Genomic DNA, 21,775 nt, shown 5'->3' with positions numbered 1-21,775 from the left:
GTGGTGCTGACACCCACCACGGTCCAGTCAGGAATAACAAACTAGTCCAATTATCTCAGAAAACTGTGTCTACTGAAAATTGCCGTCCAACACAGCTTGAAGGATGAAGTTTGATGCCGTCCTTTCATGTCGTTCATCCCAATAGCAAAAGAGTTGAAAGTCTGTGGGGGAAAAATGGCAATAAAAACAGAATGCAATGATTTGTAAATCTCTTTAAACACCCAATGTTAGAGACAATGTTGGAGACATTTTCATATTTTCAAGGAAAAATGTTTCCTTACTGAATTTGATTAAAACAGCATGTCTTAAAAAAGTTGAATCAGAAGCAGTGAAAGTAAACATGGTGTAACTAATCAAGTTAACTGGAAAAAGGTTGGCAATGTGGTTGGGTTTAAAAAGAGCACTTTAAAGAGGCCGAGTCTCTCATAGTTAAAGATAGACAGAAGTACGGCAATCTGTCAAAAACTAATGTTCCTCAATTCAAAATTACCAAGTTTGAATTTTAATGGAGGTTAAATCTCTTTCAAGCAAAGAAAAAGCAATATGTGAACATGATCCAGAAACACCAGAAAGTTCATTCAAAATCGACATCAATCACTCCTCATCGCTGAAAGGGCTTTACAGGTTTTAGAGCAACATGTGCTCCTTTTCAGGCAACATCTTTTTCAGGGAAAGCCTTGCATAATTCCCCTAACTCCCCTAGATATTCACTATTCCCCTATAAAATACACAACACTTAGCTCTATAGGGAGCAGTAAAGCAAGACTTTGAACCCTCAATGTGTCTATAAAATGTGATGCACTGCATGCAAAGCTTCAGTAAGGTAATGGACACGAGTGACCTTTTGTGTAACTTGGGATATCTGTAAGAGCAGCATACATTGCATTATTTTCACCATAAAAAAATCAGTCAGCCCTGAAGATGGAGAGGGACAACATTAGTAAAGTAGACTTATTTCTTCGGCTTTTTACACGCAAAGCAAAGTGCAACCTGCCTGCACATGATGCCAACTGGATAATTAAAACGGGTTTATTTCTGTTCTGACTCTGGTGTTCATGAATGGCAGAGTAGTCACTGAGTGTGTGCAAGGAATTACTTTCAAGGACTGCAGATCACAACAACAGCACCTACAGAGATATCCTATTACCCTGGGCACCGACTCACTTGAACTGTACACTTCACAGTTAAATTGATTTCTATCTAACGGTCGCTATTTCTGTCCCAAATGCGAGAGAAGGGGCAGCGCAGCTCTCTGTCACACATGCATCCACAGAGTACGCTCCATTTACCATCAACGAATGTGGGTTACATTTTGTTTTAATCTAAACATAATAATGACTACTTATACATGTTTATTTTCAACATTTGTTATCTATCCACTACTTTAGTTGCAGTTTAAAATCTCATTAGTTGGAACTAGTCTGACCTGATTAGCTAGAACCTGATTGGCTAAACGTACTTCACATGTGAACAGCAGTGAAAGCGAATCTGTGACTGAATGCTAGTCTATTTTTTTTATATTTTCTAAAAGTTGAAAATAACCATGTCTTCATTTGCTGCCGATGACTCACGAATGTCAAGATTTTCAGAGTACAGGCCAGATTTATTTAATCTTAATCTTCTAATTAATTCTAATTACCCTCAAAGGTCATTTCCGGTCTTCATGCAGGTGTGAAAATCCATTAAATGCCCAACATTGTGTTGCTGTTCAAATTAATAAAGGGATTTAACCTTATTAAAACTTATGAAACAGCCCATAAATGCATGTTAATCGTGTTTTTATTGATGTGTCCTTGAGGAAGTGGGCTCACATCACACGTATGAAATATTAATTAAGATGAACATGATGTATGAATAAAAAATAATGCAGCTAACCTAATTTTGTAGCCTGAAAAGGCAGTGCAGAAGATATATGAGACTCGAGAGTTAAATAGATGATAGATTGCAAGAAAAAAAAACAATAGTGTATTTTGCACACAATATCACTTTTATGGATTTTCCAAGCCATTTGTGGCCTGGTGATTTATCTGACTTATTTGAGGCTTCAGTCAGTCCTCCCAGAAGAATAATTCCTCTCATAAGAAGTCTTTTTGTGACAGTGAATGATGTTGATTGTAATCAAATAGTGGCTGTGGATGTGTCTTCTTCTCATTTCTTAGACTGGCTTTTTTTTTTTCTGACTCTGACACCATCAATAGAAACATTGTTCAGCCTCTCCCAAGAAGAAAGTTGCTTCTGCCAGAGAAGTCTTTTGCACGCTTCACGCACAAGGCCCCAGGAAAAAGTCACACTCAGCAACGGATGCATGGACACATAGAAATACATTACGCACGCACACACTCACTGTTTTATCGCACACAGCGGCAGACAAGCTGCCCACAGTTTTTCCCTCTGTAACATTTAATCTTTTGTTCCCAAAGAGGCAGAGAGGGGCAGACTTTGTGATTTGTGACATAATAGGTCACTGCAGACTGTAATTGGCATGCTTTGTGTTGTATTTTAGTTGACAGCATTGAAAACTTGGATTTATTCATTAATGTTCAAATAACAACTCTTAAAATCTCAAACGACACATGTGATCGAGAACAGGTGGTGAGGCTACGGACCTTTATTACAAGGCTGTTAGATGCTCATGGTATGGTGGTAGTGGGAACTGGAATATGTGAGCGCTAGCATGGTCTGTATTCATATAACACATAATCTGAGTATGTTTTCACTAGGGCTGCTTGATTTGATCAAAAATAGTAACTAAACTGGTGATTGAGGTCAGACCTGTACGTCCTACATGTAAAATTCTGACAACTTGCTGGTCGGGCCTTGTAGCGTACGCTGTGAGGAACCCATGGAATGAGAAACTAGGGCAAACTGGAGGAGAAGTTAGCACAAGCTAGGTGGAAAACACGGTAAAAGGAAGCCCTCGAGGCGAGCCATGGCTCTCAACCACAATGGATGGGGATTTGTGGTTCTCGGCCTGCATGCAAACGAGCTGGGAAAGCTGCTTGAGCCATGAGTCTTGGGCTGGGAGAGCAAGCCGTGAGCTGGCCAGTTGGCAGGAGGTGCATTTGTAATATCGTAGAAATCTATAGAGAGTGAAAGCTAGCATTCTGATGCTTTCGCTCGTGTACAGCCTTGTACAATTCAGCTTTCTCTCCTTAAGAATGGTACAAACACCCATGGCTGAATTAGCCCAATATTGGAAGTGTCAAACGGAGGACAGTGGAAACAGACTCGGAGTAAACAGAACAGGCAGTGTGAGCTGCTCGGGCTGAGATATGAGTCAGATTAGCATATTTATAGATGTCTGTTCACTGAAAGAGGGAAAAGTCATACCCGAAGCCATTTCGAGGCTATTTAGAGGTTTCAGTGCAAAACTTTGAAATGTAACATTTTTTAAGAACACAAATGGGATTTTCGGGGATTAATGACTGCTGGAGTGGGACTTGAATACGATTACGCCCCAACTTTTTGGAAAGATGCCTTTATGTAACCTAAAATTAAAACCTGAAACCAAAGTAAGCTGTTCCAGGTTATTTGTTTGTATTTATGCAACTCTTCTCATCTTCCTGGTTCAACCTAAACTTTACCATCCACAGCCAGGAGGGGAGTGACTTTTGGATTGCTGTTGCAGAGTGGAGAGTGATGTGACAGATTAATATTGCTGGACAAACTACAGCACTGTGATTACTTCTCTTTGACTGAGAAGTCTTTATAACTGAAGACATACGGCCTGGTGCGCTTCCTGCTCATGTATTGTGTGTGTGGGGTGCAGTACGAAGTTGCTGTATATTGTTCCTACTGTCCTTGTTTTCTCTCTCTCTGTTGCCATGTAATAGCATTTAAATTCTAGCAAGATTGAATGCATCCTTAAAGAAAGCATTCTATGTTGTAATTTCCTCACAATATCTGAATCTGCAGGTGCTGAATTTGCAGATATGTCAGTTCTTTGTGTATGCATCCTCCCATTTCAACCTGCCTGTTACACTTGCAGTGCCTGCGGCTCGAATTAATCTCAGCTATACACTTATTCATAGTAGATAGAAAAACATGCGGCTTTGTGTTCATTTTTATACAAACATGAGACTTATTGTAAAGTGCTGCACGTTCAGTGCTTGCTTTATATATTTGAGTGAATCATTCTTTGCAACTGTATAAAGCAGGTGTGTCCAGTTTATATTAGTCCTTGAAGATTGCATTCATATTTCCGCATTAAATAAATAATACTAATGAATAATAGTAATATAGTAATAGTAATAGTAATAGTAATAGTAATAGTAATAGTAATAGTAATAGTATTAGTAATAATAGTAACACTTAGAAAGTGTGTGGTTAACGAGCAGCACGCGGGACAGTAAGAGGTTAAAAGAAGGGAGGTCATTGGTGGTGCTTGGTCAGACACTGATAGGTCACCGCTCGGTGGTCTGCTCTCTGCGGCTCTCATCCGTGAAGTAACGGCTCTCCGCCTCCGAGACGCACTGATTTGGGGTTTCCTCTCTCGCCCGCGCAAACAAGGCAACGGGCTTCACCGAATGTATTTTGCCTGCCATCACGGATGGGCACCGTCCATGAAGTTGCTCCCTGGGTTTCTCTTTGCGAGAGTGCAGAGGACGGTTAAGTTTGTGGAAGTTGGCGACGGCCAAATCTAAAGGTAAAATCAAGGCGCTCGTGAAACATGTCGAACTTGAATGCCGTGGGTTTCTGGTGTTGACCGTGAACCCTGGGAGCGTAACTTTTTTTTTCTTTGTGGGGGGGTGTTTAACTTTATTGTTCTCTTTCTTTATCTGTTTTTACACTTGTTATCCATAAGGCGCTTCGCGAGACCTCAGTTCAGTAGATAAAACGAGCGAAACAAACTCAACCCAACGCCCGGCATATATTTACAGCGTCGAATTATTTATTTATTTTTTCAGCACTGATTAAACAGAGTAAACATTACATAAAATGTCCCGACGACTAAACAGACTTGCCAGAAGTCGGAATTTCCTGCATCGTTGAGAGCAGAGGACTCATGCACTTGCTGTCCAGCTCCTGCCTGTCTCAGATGCGAGGCCACTGTGTGTCAGGCTTCTTCCGAGCAAAGTGTCAGAAATAAACCTATGTGCTGAATATTATCTAACACCTACACGCTGTAGGATCAGCTCACAGGTAGCCAGTGGCTTTTAAGCTATTTAATGTCTGCTAGAAACTCTGCATATGGACGGATTATGAAACAACAAACCCCAGAGGGAGGACAGCCTGTAAAAGGACCCCCACAGAGGACACCAGAACTGAGGGGCACAACCAGAAACCCAACAAACACCTGGTCTTGTTTTGCATCTCCAACTGTGTGCTTTGCAATTCATTTGCACTGTCTGAGACTTTTTTTAGTTATCAACCCCATGTCATAGTTGTCTCTGCCCCGTTTTAACGATTTAATACCATCTTGATTGATTTGCTTCACTTTGGGGTCATTTCGGGTCATTGTGACTCTCAGTTGATTTTTTTTTTTTGGGGGGGGGGGGGGGGGGGGGCATTGAGGCAACGTTTTGGTTCTTTCATTTGTGTTTTTTTTTTTTGCAGATCTTTTGTGTTGCATCTGGGACGTGCCGTGTCTCCTTTTGGTTCAGAACTATTCTATGCCTCCTGGTGGTATTCGACATGTCCCTGTTTGTAGAGCTCTTCTGCGTGACTTGTGCCCAGTCGGCACAATCATTCATCTGCCCTTACCGAAATGATCTTATTTGTGATGTGTTCAGTGAGCGAGCACACACACTCTAGCCATTCCCAAGAAATAAGTTTGTAGTTGGAATAGTATTCTTTACATTTGCAGCACATATACAAACAGCGAAGGGACATTAAAAAAAACATCCTGTTCCTCTGTGTTGTGCTTAATTCTTGAAGGCTAATATTAAGAACTGTTTGCTTACTGCATTCATGTAATAAACCAGTCGTTCAGACCCGTCACTGTACAGTTTTTGTCGTTTTGTCTTGTCGTTACCTACTTTGAGGTTAAAAATACCCTTCAAATGCAGTTCCATGAATTCTGATCTTCTGCCATCTCTGTGGTGCCGAAGCAAAAAGAGTGCGTTCTTCTTCCAGTAGTTATTATAATAATGAAAGAGCCGCTGCAGGCCACAGTCAGCATTAGACTAAACAGAAATGGGGGCCAACATATTCCCTGTTCACTTTGTAATTTATAATTTTTTTGTTCGTTTTCATTTCACTCATTTGTCTGAAATAATGAGGACAGTCACTATGGGTTCCTTGCTTACTTTGGTGATACTTTAACAGTCTGCTGAGAAGGAGTTTGCAGCCCATACTGCGCTGTGCAAAGTAAATTGGTCTAAAATAATCTAGTCCCGGGGACCTGGTGGTTTTGAATCCACATCTGGAAATGATGCATGCATTTATACAGTGCTTTTGTGTGTGTGTGTGTGTGTGTTGTTTACCTCTGAAGACTTCTTATTTGCAGTGCTTTTTGTCTGCCATCCAAACACTCTCATACTGAAGGCGTTGGGGAATGTGGGGTTCTGTGTCTTGTCCCAAGGACACTTCGACATGTGGACTGGGGAAAACCACGGTTCAAACCAGCAAGCCCTCCAAAGGTCCGCCAGCCACTCTACTTTTTGAGCACAGTACATACATCACAGGATGTCACAATAGTGTCTGAAGCCAAATGTGCAGTTTATCCCCACAGCAGCATAAATTCAGTGTGTATGGGTGTGTGTGCGCGCGATATCCCGTGTCTGCATTTTCACTTCGTACAAACGTTCAGCATTTGAAAGCCGCCTTAGTTTGAACGAGAGGATTGTCTCTATTTTCTTTTTGTCATTATCCACCTCGTAGCCCTGAGATTTGTTGCTTTGATCTGAAAGGTTGAGACCTGACAACAGCTTTTGCTTGCTTATCTTGTGCAGAGTTCCTCCTGCAAGTACAAGTCTAAAGTGACGCTGTTGAGTGTCGTCCGGTAGGAAACCTTTCACAGACGTGAAACACTTAACTGCTAAGGATATGTTTTCATTCAAATGAAAAGGCATGCAGCTCAATGACAAACTGGCTCCCGACAGGAGCAGTTAATACGCCTAACTGTTGGCAGCCAGCGCTATGAATGCAACTGACGGTTTCATGTCTCTCAATTTCCGACGGGCCCCTCTTGTGTCAGCTGTTTGTGGTTGTGAGGCCTGGGAAAATGTTCTTAAATCTCACAGGAAATGATGCTGGGTGAGCTGACATTGATGTGTCTCACAGTTGTCTTCACCTCTGTGAAGGTTTTTTTTTCATGGTGGTGATTATGCTGGACCTGTTGTGTGCTGAACTTTATATGGCGAATAAACATTGCAACCATTATCAAAAAAATATCAATGTAAAGTGCGAAGACCACAGAACTGATGCAGAGGCATGTGGTGGCTTAGGTGGCCTATATTCCACTTACTGGGGTTTTTTAATAGCTGTTTGCTGTATTACCAGCCCCTCACTTCTGGAGAACATGTAGGTTCCGTGGGCTGACGCTTCCTGTTGAGCTTTCTCTGTGGTTTTGGTATTAGTTTAAAGGCTTTTTCATTGTGCTCGGAAACAACAAATTTTCCGACAAATGCTCTTTCCATCCCTTCGAAAACACGTTTGGTTTGCAGGGGCACCGTTTAACAGCGACTGGCTTGCCTGCGGTAGTGAAGCAACAAAGATGGAGTACAACGACTAACAAAGTATGCCGTAAGTTAAGGCAGAAAAACCTCAGCATCTAAAATCATTTCTGATTATTTTAAAAGGTCAGACAGTCAGAGGCAGGATTCGGTGGTGGCAGGTATTGCATCATCCCCTGATGGTAGTCGTTTTGCAAAATTGTATAGAAGCGGATGGACGACTCTAATTGTCATATCATCATTTCCTCATCATTTTCCACAGTTTGTGCCTCCTTCTCCTGCTGCGGTTTAATGGCACCGGCTGTTGTTCTTAAGGCGCTTGATTCCTATTATTCGACTGACGGCGTTTCATCTAGCATCTATTAGCATTGATGTGATAGACTCATTTGAAAAGCTAAACGGCACAGCGTCGTCAGCTTTGTTGAGACCGTCCAGACTTTCCAATTTGTGAAAACTGCCGTGCTTTTGGAGCACATGGCGAGGCAAGTTTTAGTACAGCCAGATGGAACCTGGTACGTCAACACATTACTCAGATTAGCGACACCAAATGTAAGCGGTAGCATGAGATGACAGATCCAGACAGAATGTCTTGTTAGTGCTTCTTTTGAAAACATCACTTCTAATTACTGTCATCAAACTCAGATTAAATTAACCGAGTCGGACCTAACTTTGATGAATATTGCAATCATTCAGCTGTAGTTTTTTGTGGCTTTCAGCTTAGTTCCTCTCTGTCTCATTGAAGGCATTTTTTTTTTTTAATCCAGACTCCTTTATGTCTATTACCTGAGTTATTACCTGAGTCATTACACAAACTAGTGTCACTTCCCTGATTTGTTCTTCCTATACTGCCTTAGTCACTCAATTCTAACTAACGTGTTGGGGTACCCTACTTCATGCACGGTTTGTTCTTTTTATTTGAGAAATGATGGACGGAATTTGTTGAGCACCGTACATTGACCTTTGCATTCCAGTTGGGGAACGACTGGATGGGGAGCGCTTCGGCAAACATGCGACACCCTCAATTGTCCTGCAGCTGTGTGACCCCCTTTCTGTCAGATTTTAGCCAGGATTGATTAGCACCAATATGTCAGGACAGGATTCTTTTGAAGCAAACCTTACTCACTCAGTCTGGTTTGACGCACCCAGAGAACGTCTCTCAGCTCTGAATCCTCTCACGATCCATTTTTGCCTAATGAAAACCATCGAACATGAAAGCCTCGCACGACACTTCCCACCGTACTAAAGAGCTGCGCCTGTTTCCACAGTGTAAGAAAGCTATTTATAGAAGGCAGGATTTCTAAATAAGAGATGAAAGCCTTGGTTTTGATCACTTCAGCAGGTCTCGAGAGAGAATGACGAGGCAGTCCCTTTTGTGATGGTAGCTGTGGGACAAAGGATTTCTTGCCAGCTCTGGAAGGCCTGAATATGAAAGGCAGTGAAAATCTCCCACATTTGGAGGAAGCCAAATGGAAGGGTGTTCTGTCAGTGTGCCTTTTAGCTTTCTAGCTGTTGGTCTAACTTGTGTAAGTAATGAATTTCTTATGACTCGTGTATTTAAATGAGCAATTTTGCTTGTGAACAGCATAATAGCAGAGTTGGTCTCCATTAACCGGGAGTTAGAGAGGGGCAGGCCTTTTCTGAATGCAGTAATTTACAGTACAATGTGTTCCTTCTTCTTCTTCAGCAAGTCAGTGCGCTGTGCGGGGAGCACTGGTGAGATTTATGCAATAGATTAGCACAGATAAAAGGGAAACTTTAAGATGGGTTGGCAGGGTTTTTAATGGCACCATACTGTACCTTCAAAGTCAGGCCCAGCAATGTACAGTGAAACATAGAAGTGAGTATTTTGATTTGTCTGCTGATACAGTTTCATCTGGGGATTAGAAAAATGATATAATTATATATATATTATATAATAATAACATGAAAAAATGTTATTTCATCCCGTCTTATTAATCTTATTTAATTAGCATTTCCCCCTTCTTCTTTTCAGTCTCGTTGGAAATGGACCTTTTTGTCATATTTTATTTATTCCATTCTTTTTTTATTATTATTTACATTCTTTTTTGGGAGGGAGTGAGATTGTGTGAAATATTTATGAGTAGTCAGTTTCGCGTCAGCAGCAGACAGCGGTCAGAGCGCTCGGTTCTGAGTTACACTGAAAGCTGCTCAGAATGGGGGCCAATTTTCACCATCTAAAACAGCTCAAGCCTCACAAAATTTGAAAGCAGCTGAAGTGAACACTATATATAGTGATTGTTTTTTTTTTTTACATGGAAGTAGTATGTACTACTCATAAATACTTAACGAATGCCTCACTTCAAAAAGACCAGAATTGACCAGATCAGATTTTAAAAAAGCCAACTTCATGGCTTTTGGGATTCTGATCATCTTTTGATCGTTGAGCTTCCATTGACAATCCATCAGGGGTGCTCAAACTTTTGCCTGGCGATCTCTGTAAAAGCTTTTGTAGTGCAAAAAAAGTCTGTGCAAAACTGGTCTGGTCTGATATTTTAAGTCAAGTTTATATTTTTCCTGATAAAATTTTTTTATTATTTTTTTTATTTTTTGTCAAGGAGATGCTAAATAAAACTAAATTCCACAAACACCCTCCCTTTCCCTTGAAAAAGGCTCAGCAATCTGCTGTGGCCATATGCTTGCGCCGCACACATTGACAGCAGTAGTTACATCCACCATCATAGCTGTGATCTACCACAGAATGCTGTTGTCTTTACTCTTCAGTTTCATGGCACCGCTCAGTAACACAACAGGTCCACGAGGTTCAGAATTCCAAAGTTCCACACCTGATGTGATTAGAAAATACAGATTCCGAGAACGGCACATCAGCCATCGCATTCTCAAAATACTTTACACTTGTCGGACAGATTTCTCGGTCTTGCGTGCTGAACATTTTGAGCCCTTGAAAAGAAACCTTTTGGCAAATCAGTGCTGCGTGTTTTTTTTCATGAGTGTTTGCTAATCGCCGTTGGCGTGCCTCTGTAATCTGTCCATGGTCTTTGACATTCTGCCGACAGGGACACGGCTCTAAGAATAGAGAGTAAGGGGAACAATAGTGCTGAACTCTTGATGGGCAGTAATGACGCGTGAAAGGCAAGCAATCACATGGTTGTTCTGTGCTGTGTAGTCATTACGGTGATGGAAAACTGTGATCTCTGTCTCAGCTGTAACAGCAAAGTCACTCTGCGGTAGGTCCATCTGTTGAGCCCACTAATGTACGCATGATGAAGTGCATGAGGCACTGAGACGCAAGATGGCTAGACCGTTTGAGTCCTTCCTGCTGTGCACACTGTTTTTTTAAATTTTTTTATATTATTGTGGTATACAGGTGTGTCAACATAGTTTTCAGCTAGAGAGCAGTGTTTCACCGGGCTTCTCTCATATCGAACTCTATGAGAAAGTCACTCATGTATTCAATGCACCAAATGAAATAAAGATGTGACAATAAACAGTTGGGTTGAGACAAACCCTCTCTTTGCACGTTCACAGTCCCGTCCTTATGCTCAAAGAAATGACAGCACCTGCTTACTTGGCTTGAGCCCTGCGATGATGGAACAACCTGAGGCCCCTGCCACAGAACGTGTGAGCCTGTAATGAGAAACGTTGTCTTGCCATGATTAATCCATGAAGTTGCACACCCTTAAACCACTGTGTGCGCGTGTGGCCACGTTTTTAACTCCGTATAGAATGACAGCTGGTATTTACGGACACAAGTCCGCTCTTACGTACCTCAGAGCGCTCTTTAACACTCCGGTGTGACTCTTAAGTACAGAAGACCACACCAGCATCACTGAGAGTCATAGGAAAAAGAAGAAGAAGAATTAGAATGTGTGTGCGTGTGTGTTTGCTTAAAGCCACACTGTGCATGTAGTGCCACTCTTAATACACATATATTAAGGATTTGATAGCAATTGCTTCCTCTTCGTGACAGCTTCATCAATCCTTGAGTTCACGAGAACAGACTTATTTCAATATTGAATATTGAATAGGAAGCACATTTATTATTATTTTTAAATGCACATGATCAATGAGTCGTTTAGCTGTTATACGTGATTCATTAGTTGTTAATCATTTAGGATAAGACATACACTATATTGCCAAAAGTATTCACTCACCCATCCAAATAATTAAAGTCAGGTGTTCCGATCCCTTTCATGGCCACAGGTGTATAAATTCAAGCACCTAAGCAGGCAGACTGCTTCTACAAACATTTGTGAAAGAACGGGTCGCTCTCAGGAGCTCGGTGAATTCCAGCGTGGTACCGTGATAGGATGCCACCTGTGCAACAAGTCCAGTCGTGAAATTTCCTCACTACTAAATATTCCACAGTCAACTGTCAGTGGTATTAAAACAAAGTGGAAGCGATTGGGAATGACAGCAGAGGTCGCAATAGTGCCCAGAGGTCGCCAACTTTCTGTCAATCGCTACAGACCTCCAAACTTCATGTGGCCTTCAGATTGGCTCAATGACAGTGCATAGAGGGCTGCATGGAATGAGTTTCCATGGTCGAGCAGCTGCATCCAAGGCATACATCACCAAGTGCAATGCATAGCTTCGAATGCAGTGGTGTAAAGCATGCCACCACTGGACTCTTGGGGAGTGGAGATGCGTAATTTGGAGTGACGAATCACGCTTCTTCTGGCAATCTGATGGACGAGTCTGGGTTTGGCGGTTGCCAGGAGAACGGTACTTGTCTGACTGCATTATGATAAGTGTAAAGTTTGGTGGAGGGGGGATTATGGTGTGGGGTTGTTCTTCAGGAGCTGGGCTTGGCCCTGAGTTCCAGTGAAAGGAACTCTAAATACTTAAGCATATCAAGAGATTTTGGACAATTTCTTGCTCCCAACTTTGTGGAAACAGTTTTGGGATGGTCCCTTCCTTTTCCAAAATGACTGGGCACCAGTGCACAAAGCAAGGTCCATGAAGACATGGATGAGCGAGTTTGGTGTGGAAGAACTTGGCTGGCCTGCACAGAGTCCTGACCTCATCTCGATAGAACACCTTTGGGATGAATTACAGCAGAGACTGTGAGCCAGGCCTTCTGTCCAACATCAGTGTCTGATCTCACAAATGTGCTTCTGGAAGAATGATCAAAAATTCCCAAAAACACACTCCTAAACCTTGTGGAAAGCTTACCCAGAAGAGTTGAAGTTGTTATAGCTGCAAAGGATGGGCCGACCTCATATTAAACCCAACATGGGTTAAGATTAAGAAAGGAATGCCACTTAAGTTCATATGCGTGTAAAGGCAGATGAGCGAATACTTTTGGCATCAAAGTGTACAAGGAAATTCTATTTACAGTGAACACGTGAAAAATGAATGTCTCAGAGGTCTAACAGAGGATTATTTGTGCTTTGACTTACAATCTTGAGAAGTTGGTATTGCTGCCAGTCTTCAGCTGAAAGCTTTACAGAATATGTAAAGAGAGCCACTTATTGTAGGGGTAACAATACCAGAGTGGTAATCATTAAATGTGACCTTGGTAATGAAAAAAAAGGCTTCTTCAGCATTTGTGAAATGAAACGAGAGATGAGATATGTTTCATATGAAAGGTTTTCATCTCATTCAAGTGTTCTGCTGCTTCCATAGCAGTCATCTTTTAGCAATCGGTGTCTTCAAGTCAGATATTTGTGTTTGAGTCCCCGATGAAAACATTTAAAGGGAACCTGCACTATTTGGGTGGCTACCCCATTTTTGAATTCTCTGATCCCTTAAGTTGTCTGGCTGCTGCTTTCAAACCTGTCAGAAAACTTTGGGTATTTATTCAGTCATTTCTTTATGACTGGGCCTTGTTTGTAATGCAGTACAGAAGTTAAATCCCATATCTGTTAAGATGCTTCTCTTTATATCATGGCTTTTCTCACTTAAGAAAAAAAGAGAGAAGGGATTTTCATGCTCTCAAATCAGTTTGAAACAGTTGCTTGGTTGTGTTGCTGTCTTGCGCACAGCAGTAAAAAAATCCTGGACATAATGTAGAGAACTGTCGGATCTTTTAAATCCATACCAGCTTCGAGAGGAAACAGGGATTCCTTGTGTGACTGCTGCAGCTGGAACATCCTGCTTCAGTTTTCATGTTAGAAGTTAATGCTTTACAGTGTATGTACTATTTTTTTAAAAAAACAGTTAATTAGCAAACTTTGAAGCTGATGGTTTTTTCTATTTTTGGACTTTGCAGTCTGTTTTCGATACTCCCACACAGCGCACCTGCACCATGCTGCACTCCCTCTACAGCAGATAAACAGCCTGCTCTGAGCTCACTTGAAGCTTTTCCTCATAGCTTAAACAATAGCTCTGCCACTATCATGACTATAATATAGTGGCGGCCATTGATTTATTTATTTTTAGATCTACTGGTACTCTTCAGGTAAAACTTGTAAATCATGGTCATAGGTCTAGGCGATATGCAATATTATATATATATTTTTTTTTATATTGATCAAATTTGATCATGGTATAGAATTTGATCATGCTGCCTCTACATGCAATAATAAAGCCTTCATTTTTCCAGTTTCACACATTACATACTTACCAGCTTCCAGGCTTCAGCACTCACCCCAGAGACTGCAGTTAAGTCTGTTGTACTTATTGCAAAGATGATCTCTCATATTTCTCCAGATGCGTATTTTGCGCACATCCACAATAGCGCAGGATCGGCCTTCTCACTGCCTGCAGCGGGAACAGGCAGCCTGAAACTATGCTGTACTTTTCAAAAGGTACTTTCTTTAGAAGAAAGCAATTAAAAGGTGCAAATGTTGCAGCAAAGCTGTAGGTAGGAACGGCGTAACTCAGAAAGCCTTGTTTTCCCAGATGTTGAGTGGGTGTACCTGCGGACATACATGGGAGCGAACATTGTAGTGTGAGTGTATGGAGGCCGTTTACAAAAGACAGAGAAAGAGGGGCTGAATAGATGCGCTGCACAAGGCTCTACAGAAAAAGAAGACATTGCTACTTTGGATAGGAAAAAGAATTACGAAATGATTAATTATCGAAGCAGTTTGGGAAGATAACGAAGGGTCAGTCTTTCTCACCCCTGCTTTCTCACATCCCATCGGATCCCTCATGCATTCAGTCCTCTTCCCCACTTGTAGCTTAAACAATGTTTTGTGCACATAAATGAGTGTTCATTTTGACCCAGTGGCCAGTGACATTGGTTATTGTAGCATTTGTTTGTACTTAGGGCTGTTTGCTCCTTCAAAATATACATCCTTACATGAATTTAATTTCACTCTAACTTTGAAATGGTTAGCCCTAGCTGCACAAACAAAATGGACATTACCAATTGGTTTCTGAGCTGACATCTTAGAGTTCAGCATTTGTCTGTTGCCGTCATATTGTTGCCTTTTTCACATCTGCCCCTTCAAGCCGGGACTGACAGACCTTCGTTCTACATCGTGTCGTGTACGAACTAGCAAAGGTGGAACTGCAGTTAAAAATTGATCTGCCACTGAGCCAGCTAAGGAAATGGTTACAGAGGCAAAATGATTTGCCTTGTGTTTGGAACATCATGGAACTCACCACTTTAACCAATGGTGCTGGCATCACTCAGCAGATTCCACAAAGCTTGATGTGTGCAATGACCCAACGATGCGGGCCTGAGTAGCATTAGGCCAATAGAAGCAGCGCGCTATATGATCCAACAATGGGCGATCCATTATCAGGTTGGCCTCATCCGTGCCTGGTAAAATTCTCAGTAATGTCGCTAATGATATGTTTGCCACAAAACATATCACAAAACATTTGCAACAAAAATGTAGGGAATGCACTAGCTAAGCCAGCCTAAAATTATGGAAAATTTGTGTCACCAATCAATCCTAGAAATGCTTTTACTCATCCATGCACATCCAATGAATTATGTGTTTAGTTTGCACTTGATTTTTTTTTTTGTAGTATCAGTAGCTGACACTAATAGTTATAGCTGTAACAAATAGCTATAACGAATAGCCGACACTCGCAGCAGTTTAAAGCGATTGATCCAAGATCTTGGGGCCGAAACAATCTCAGTCTGTAGTCAAACTGTAAATGGCTTTGATTGGGTATTTTCTTGAGAAAAGTTTTGGAACCATCTTTTATTTACATTCTATTGACAAACCATCAGACATCATATTGTCAGTCTGTGCACCCCATAAACTTAGATATATATCCTCAAATGAACTCTGAGATTCCTCTTAATTTTGCATGTTCTTTTTAGCAGTAACTCGATAAAAACATTAAGGGTACTTTGAGTTGTGCTAAATGAACACAGTCCATTTACACTGTTTTGCGCCCACAACAGCGATACAAGCCAATCGTGACTGAAAGCAAGGGCAGTGTATCAGCTTCAGGTGACAAGGGCTAAGTTGTATGAAAGTGATTTAGCTACAGTTGGTAGGAAAACCAAAAAAAGCACAATACTTTGTGATGTCTTTAGCTTTACTGGCAATGGTTTATTGGGAAATTATGCAAACTAGTTTCATCGCTTGCACCAAAAGCACAATATGAAGTACAACAAGACGATGAGAGCATATGACTCAGCTGAGCATTGCTGCAGCAATCACTAGTTCTTCTCAATATGACAGGAGGAGTAAACGGTGGGTGGAAATCACTGCTACTTTGACTACTTTCGGCCTTAGATTTGAATTTTTTTTTGTGTCATTCTTTTTTAAATCCCTGAAATACTGTGATGTAATGAATCCTGAGGCTTTATCACCCACCCTGCGTGTTATTATTAGGGTCATTTTTTTGTGCCAACAAAGGTGGCCCTCTCCTCTAACTCATCGGTATCTCTATCTCTATATTTGTTTCTCACCTCTTGGATGTCCATCTGAGAGAGCCACATGTGCAGAACAATTCTTCCATTATTACTAATGGTGTGGGCTGAGACAAACACAGGTGGTTGGGTACTACTACTCACTTTGTGTCTGCCCTAATTTGATGTAGTTCTCCCATAAGGCTGCCGGTTGAATCTGACTGTGTGCTTTGGGATGGTTTCTACTGTGTCTAATTTTATTTAATTTCGCTTTAGTGTGCTTGGAAGTTGATCTTGGCCCACATTCAGAAAAAGCATGAAAGGCTTTTCATAAAATATTCACACTACAAGTTGATGGTGTCTGTGTGGAGATGGTTCTTTAGCTTTTTGATTTGTGAAGATGTCCTTTCATGTGAACACTTGAGTGCCCTTTAACACATAAAGCAGTTAGCCACGAGTCAAATATCCACTGTGCACTATGCCAGTGATCCATGCAGGTTTGGTGTTATCTCTGATTTGTTTGTAGTCATTGACAGGGAGTTTAAAGGTCTTGTATACACTTAACACCATGTTAGGAAAGAAAGGTGTTAGGGACTGATAAACTTAGGCTGGTGTGTGGTGGTGGATCGGCAGTGTATGTTTAGTAGATCTGCCTGTTTACTGTGGTTATCTTTGTATCTGCCTGTGTTTGTGTGTTCCTGTACATAATGTCCTGCCTGTCTGATTATCTGCCTGTGTGGTTGTGTGTGTGTGTGTGTGTGTGTGTGTATGGCTGCTTGACTTGGTCATCATCACCTTCAGCCTTGCCTGTACCTTGCAGTCCTATCACCTCCCTTTAAATTGTAGGCAGTAACAGCACAGAGAGAGCAACACACCGGGCCACAGGACGGACCTCAACCTCCAGCAATGCACAACTGAGACCGACTCGGTCTTTTTCTGCTCCAGGATCACCAAAAAGTGACAACAAACAACCTTCCAAACTTGAACACAACATCAGCATCAATCGGGGACTGGCAGCTGGTGTCTTCCCCTTTAACATTTGTAACAGCAGCTAAGGTAACAGTTCTGGCTGCTTGGTCAGTAGCATAGCAAGTGTTTACATGAGTGTGTGTGTGTAACTTAGCCTGCGAGTCCCCAGGGTGGACCAGCAAAGGAGTTGTATTACACTCCCTGACAGGCCTTATACATGTTTCATCTGCTGCTCTCAGAACAGAAGCTCCCTTTGTTATCTAATCTAGCTCTCTTGTAGCCAGCCTGAGTGACTGAGTTTACAGCCACAAGACTGCTCTTCACAGTCTGTCTGGCAGCTGCCGAACTGATGCATATTCACCAACAGCTAAGAGCAGTAGGAGGACTTGGTCAGGCCTAAGATATCTGGACTTCCCAGCCACTCTTATAATCTGTTGGATGGCAGTCAGAAAGGGCTTTGAATAAACAAGGAGCTATGTGAGGTCTCACAAAAGATCTGAGTTGTGCGTCATCTGTTTAGCACCAAACTTGAACCTAATAGCTCTTCAAGCTGCAGAATTGTAAACCCAGCGATATTTCAAGCCACAGATCTGGAAAAGGATTCTGTAAGGGTTTGAATTGGCAAAAGTCAGGAGTCATGGGTGACATGCTTAGACCGCCTTCACTCCAGGTGAGTGTACCGCTAGACGGTCCAGTGTATTCAGATGGAGGAAACAACGCTGTGTCAGACGGGTCTATGCGATCCAGCTCCTCAACCCCAACTCTCCGCCGCAAGCGCTTCAAGATGAGACGCATGAGGAACGTGCCCAGCGAGAGGGAAATGGAAAGAGCGAGGCTGAACAACAGTCTCCTGACGGCCAGGACTCGCTCCAGCTCAAAGGAGTACCTCCAGTTGCCTTCCATTGAGATCACTCCATCCAGCGATGAAGACGCCCCGTCTTCCTGGTCGAACTGCTCCACGCCCAGCGCCTCCCCTCGCCGCAAGCGTTTCCTGCTGAGGAGATGGCTGAAGGTCAGAGAGAAGAAGGAGCAAGGAGCCAGTGAAAGCAGGTTGGTATGGGCCCTCTCTCCTCATGTCCCCTTGTTTCCTCCCTTGTCCCCACATTTACCCTTAAAACTCCATGCTGCTTCAAGCCCCTGCTGCCTGCACTAATGTGATGTATTACTAACACGAAGAGAGCTCAGTTGATGTCATGATAGGTTAGATACTTGAACAGGCTCTTAATCAGTTTAAGGGCCCAAACCGTTTCATTATAAACAATTTAGCTTTAAATTTATATTGCTAAATATATGTATCAGTTTAAAACTGATGGCAGGCACCTATATGTTCTTCATGGCATACTCGTGTAGTTTTCTGGTCTGTGGTTTTATGTTCCTGCTAATTGATTTCAACATAGACAAAAGCCTCTGTTTGGTGTATGGAATTTTTAGCCAGTAGTATCTTCTTTACATTTTGATTAGCGAAAAGTTAAGTATTTAATATATGCATAAATGCATGTTAATTAGAGGGAGTAGTGTAGGTTAGAATATCACGCATTACAAACCTTTTGCTCATACACTTGAGCTGCTAATGTAACAATTAATTGCAAAGTCAACTATATTGACAGGTTGCGTTTTCCTGAGTGGATAAGTACATACATCAGATATTGTATATGTAAATCAAAGGCTTTAGGTGATAGCGTGGGATCATTTATCTAAATAGTAAGGGTTGTTCTAACACAATTACTGTTGAAAGGTCAAGAGGTTTCCAAAATCAATACATTTCTTCCTTTTGGCTGCATGACCGACACTGGAGATGGAGTAAGCGATGGTGTCACTTGACAAAAGGTCAGAGGGTCAATAAGACATGTTTGCCCTTTAGACTTAGAGTATTTTAAAATAGTTAACTTTTTTACACACTGAACATTTATGTATTCATGGCTAATTATTCAGCATTTTAACAGAAAGACATAATGTGATAAAAATAAAAATAACTTAATTGTGTTCATTAACCTCATAGTATACAAATGTTTCTGTGGAGTGTTTCATATTTACAAATACTCAAACATCACAAACTAACAATTTCACAAATTAACTGGTATTAATTTATTCACTGTCACTGGATGAAGGGTATTTGTAGTGGTAAATTAACTTTGTGTTTGTTTGTAGTTGGTAATGACTTGGGCATAATTGGTAATTACAGCAGCTCTTATAATGTAATAATATAATTTAGGTTTCGGATCTATTACATTAGGCAACATGCCTACACTTGCCGGCACTTATTCGCTCGCTTTATGTGCTGTTGAATGTCACGTCACTGCCAAGTCTGCTCCGATGTTTGCCAAGCAAGTCACAAGCCAGACATTTTGCTTTGCTATCAGAGAGCACGCAGGCTGTTTTAGAAAATGCTGTGATTTTGAAAAGAAAAATGCACACAACCGTGGAAAGTTTAAAATAAAGGTATCAAAGCAATACTGCCAAAATTCACAAAAAAAAAATAAAAAAAATCCCAAAAGTGAGGAAAAAACTCATTTTAAAAATGACTGCTTCTCTGATGAAAATGAAACGCTTACTCTCTAAGCTTGTTGCAAAGGTTCATTTCAAGACAGTGTTAAGAGACGCACCTGATAAGAAAAATGTTCAGAAGTCTACAAAATCTCAGCAAGTTTTTGCTGAAATAAAAAGAAGCCTACTAGTTAGCTAAGCTTACGTGGGTTAGCATGGACCTGTTAACTGTTAGCTTTGAGAGCTAATAGCGTTACAGTAGCAGAAACTGATATCTCAGATGATTTTCAGACTAGCACAAGACATGGAGACAGTGTTGTCTGCATTGGTGACGTTGCAGGGTGTTCCTAATATACAGAAATTTAAGTAAACTTTACTGATTTTCCCTGAGCAGGGATAGGGAGCACTGTCTTTAGTTGGCTGGGGAATGGAGGGCAGTTAGTGTCTTCCTTGTAAGAAAGTAGCTCCCTTTGTTGTGGACTTGATTTTTGTAACTTTTTACATTCACAAAAAGCTTTATAACACATTTGAGGGAAAGGGAACAACTCAAAAAGCTACTTTTTTAGATGCAACCCCTTTGCTTACTGTGCTGCACTCTATCATGAGAAATTTGATCAGACCTAGATGATTTAATCATTTGTCAACAATCATTTCTACTCAAACTCTATTAGGGTTAGTGGAGAAATTCTGGTATGTTTTGTCTTCTATCCTTGCCATTTTCTAAGATGCCATTGGCAACAGATGGCAGACACAAACAGGTTCATTCTTCACTCCGTACCTTTCTCTGTCTCCGTCTCAAAAACAACATCTTCAGGCACAAGTGTGTTATTTGTGACTGTCTTTCAGAGAGTGTAATATTGTCATTTTCAAGTGCACCCTGAGTAAAGCTCGATCTCCTTCAAGTGTAATGTGGCCAAACAAGCGTTCCTCTGCATAAGCTGGTACTGTTGAGCTAATATTACGTAGCTCCACTTCAAGTCTGTTCTGTTCCAAGCAGCATGAATTTAACAAAAGAGAAGAATCTGCTGGCGTAAAACTGTGTGGTAGTAACAGAAATAATGCAGAATTTTTTTCTTTTACTTCATTATTGCTTAGGCAGAGCGAGCAGGTAGTAAAGTCAAGAGAGTTCTGGGGAAGACTGTTTCCTCAAAGACAGGTATTATATTTATTAAGGCAGAACTTCTACTCACATCTGTAGTCTGCGTTTACTCGTAACTTCTATTTCAGAGTTGTTCTTTTTCTTTTTCACAATCCGGCATTTAATACCACTAATTCAACTGTTGCATCATAGCACCATTACGAAAATTGTAGCCTCTGGCTGCCTTATTTAGTTGACACATTTTCCATCAGCACACATTGGCGCCATGTTGAGTACAGAGCGCGATCATCTGTGACAAAGTGAATCGATTGTCACAATACAGGGGCATCCTTACAGATGATGTTAAAAATATAATATCGATCATATTTCCAGCTATAATTCAGGGTTTCCTGTAGGGTGCTCAGGTATTTTTACAGCTCAAAAAATATGTATAGCAACCCACCTGCCTGTTGTAGTTTTTACTATCCAAGTAATAAAATCTACTACAGCAGAGCTGCTTGCAGTGCTGCAGTTCAACCTCTTTTCCCCGCTCGCTGTCACACACACACACATAAATTACATCAGCCCCTTCCCCCTGAACACACACATGCCAGTCAATGAACTAGACTGTCTTTATGTCCATATTACAGTTACACTCCAGATTTAGCGGCAGCTAATTTGACCATGCTGTTTAGTGAATGGCAGAAATATGAAATATGTCAACAACACCATGAAACTTGGGATCTTTTGATCAGCCCATGATCATGTTGAAATTTTCCTTGTAAACTTGTAAAAACCCGTCTTCAGCTATGTTAACACGTTATCAGTGTTTTTGTGAGGACATTGGCAAACCTTTTTTTAAAAAAGTTTTTCTTTTCATTTAGC

General features: G+C 41.3%; 1 protein-coding gene across 7 annotated transcripts in view; it reads left to right on the top strand.

Moving 5' to 3' along the window:
• Positions 1-21,775, top strand: part of gramd1bb (GRAM domain containing 1Bb) — a 126,325-nt gene that overhangs the window by 18,246 nt on the left and 86,304 nt on the right. For 6 of the 7 annotated variants that reach the window (XM_072392815.1, XM_072392816.1, XM_072392812.1 and 3 more), the window contains exon 2: positions 17,161-18,378. In XM_072392815.1, the coding sequence (XP_072248916.1) occupies positions 17,966-18,378 (413 nt within the window). In that variant the 5' untranslated portion in view covers positions 17,161-17,965. The remainder of the gene's footprint in view (positions 1-17,160; positions 18,379-21,775) is intronic. The other variant, XM_072392813.1, reaches the window with a different exon arrangement.

This window comes from Leuresthes tenuis, unplaced genomic scaffold (assembly GCF_036924035.1).
Source record: "Leuresthes tenuis unplaced genomic scaffold, fLeuTen1.0.hap1 SCAF_9, whole genome shotgun sequence".
NCBI lineage: Eukaryota > Metazoa > Chordata > Actinopteri > Atheriniformes > Atherinopsidae > Leuresthes > Leuresthes tenuis.
Note: the sequence above shows the minus strand (reverse complement) of the source record. Positions and strands in the feature narration are given on the sequence as shown.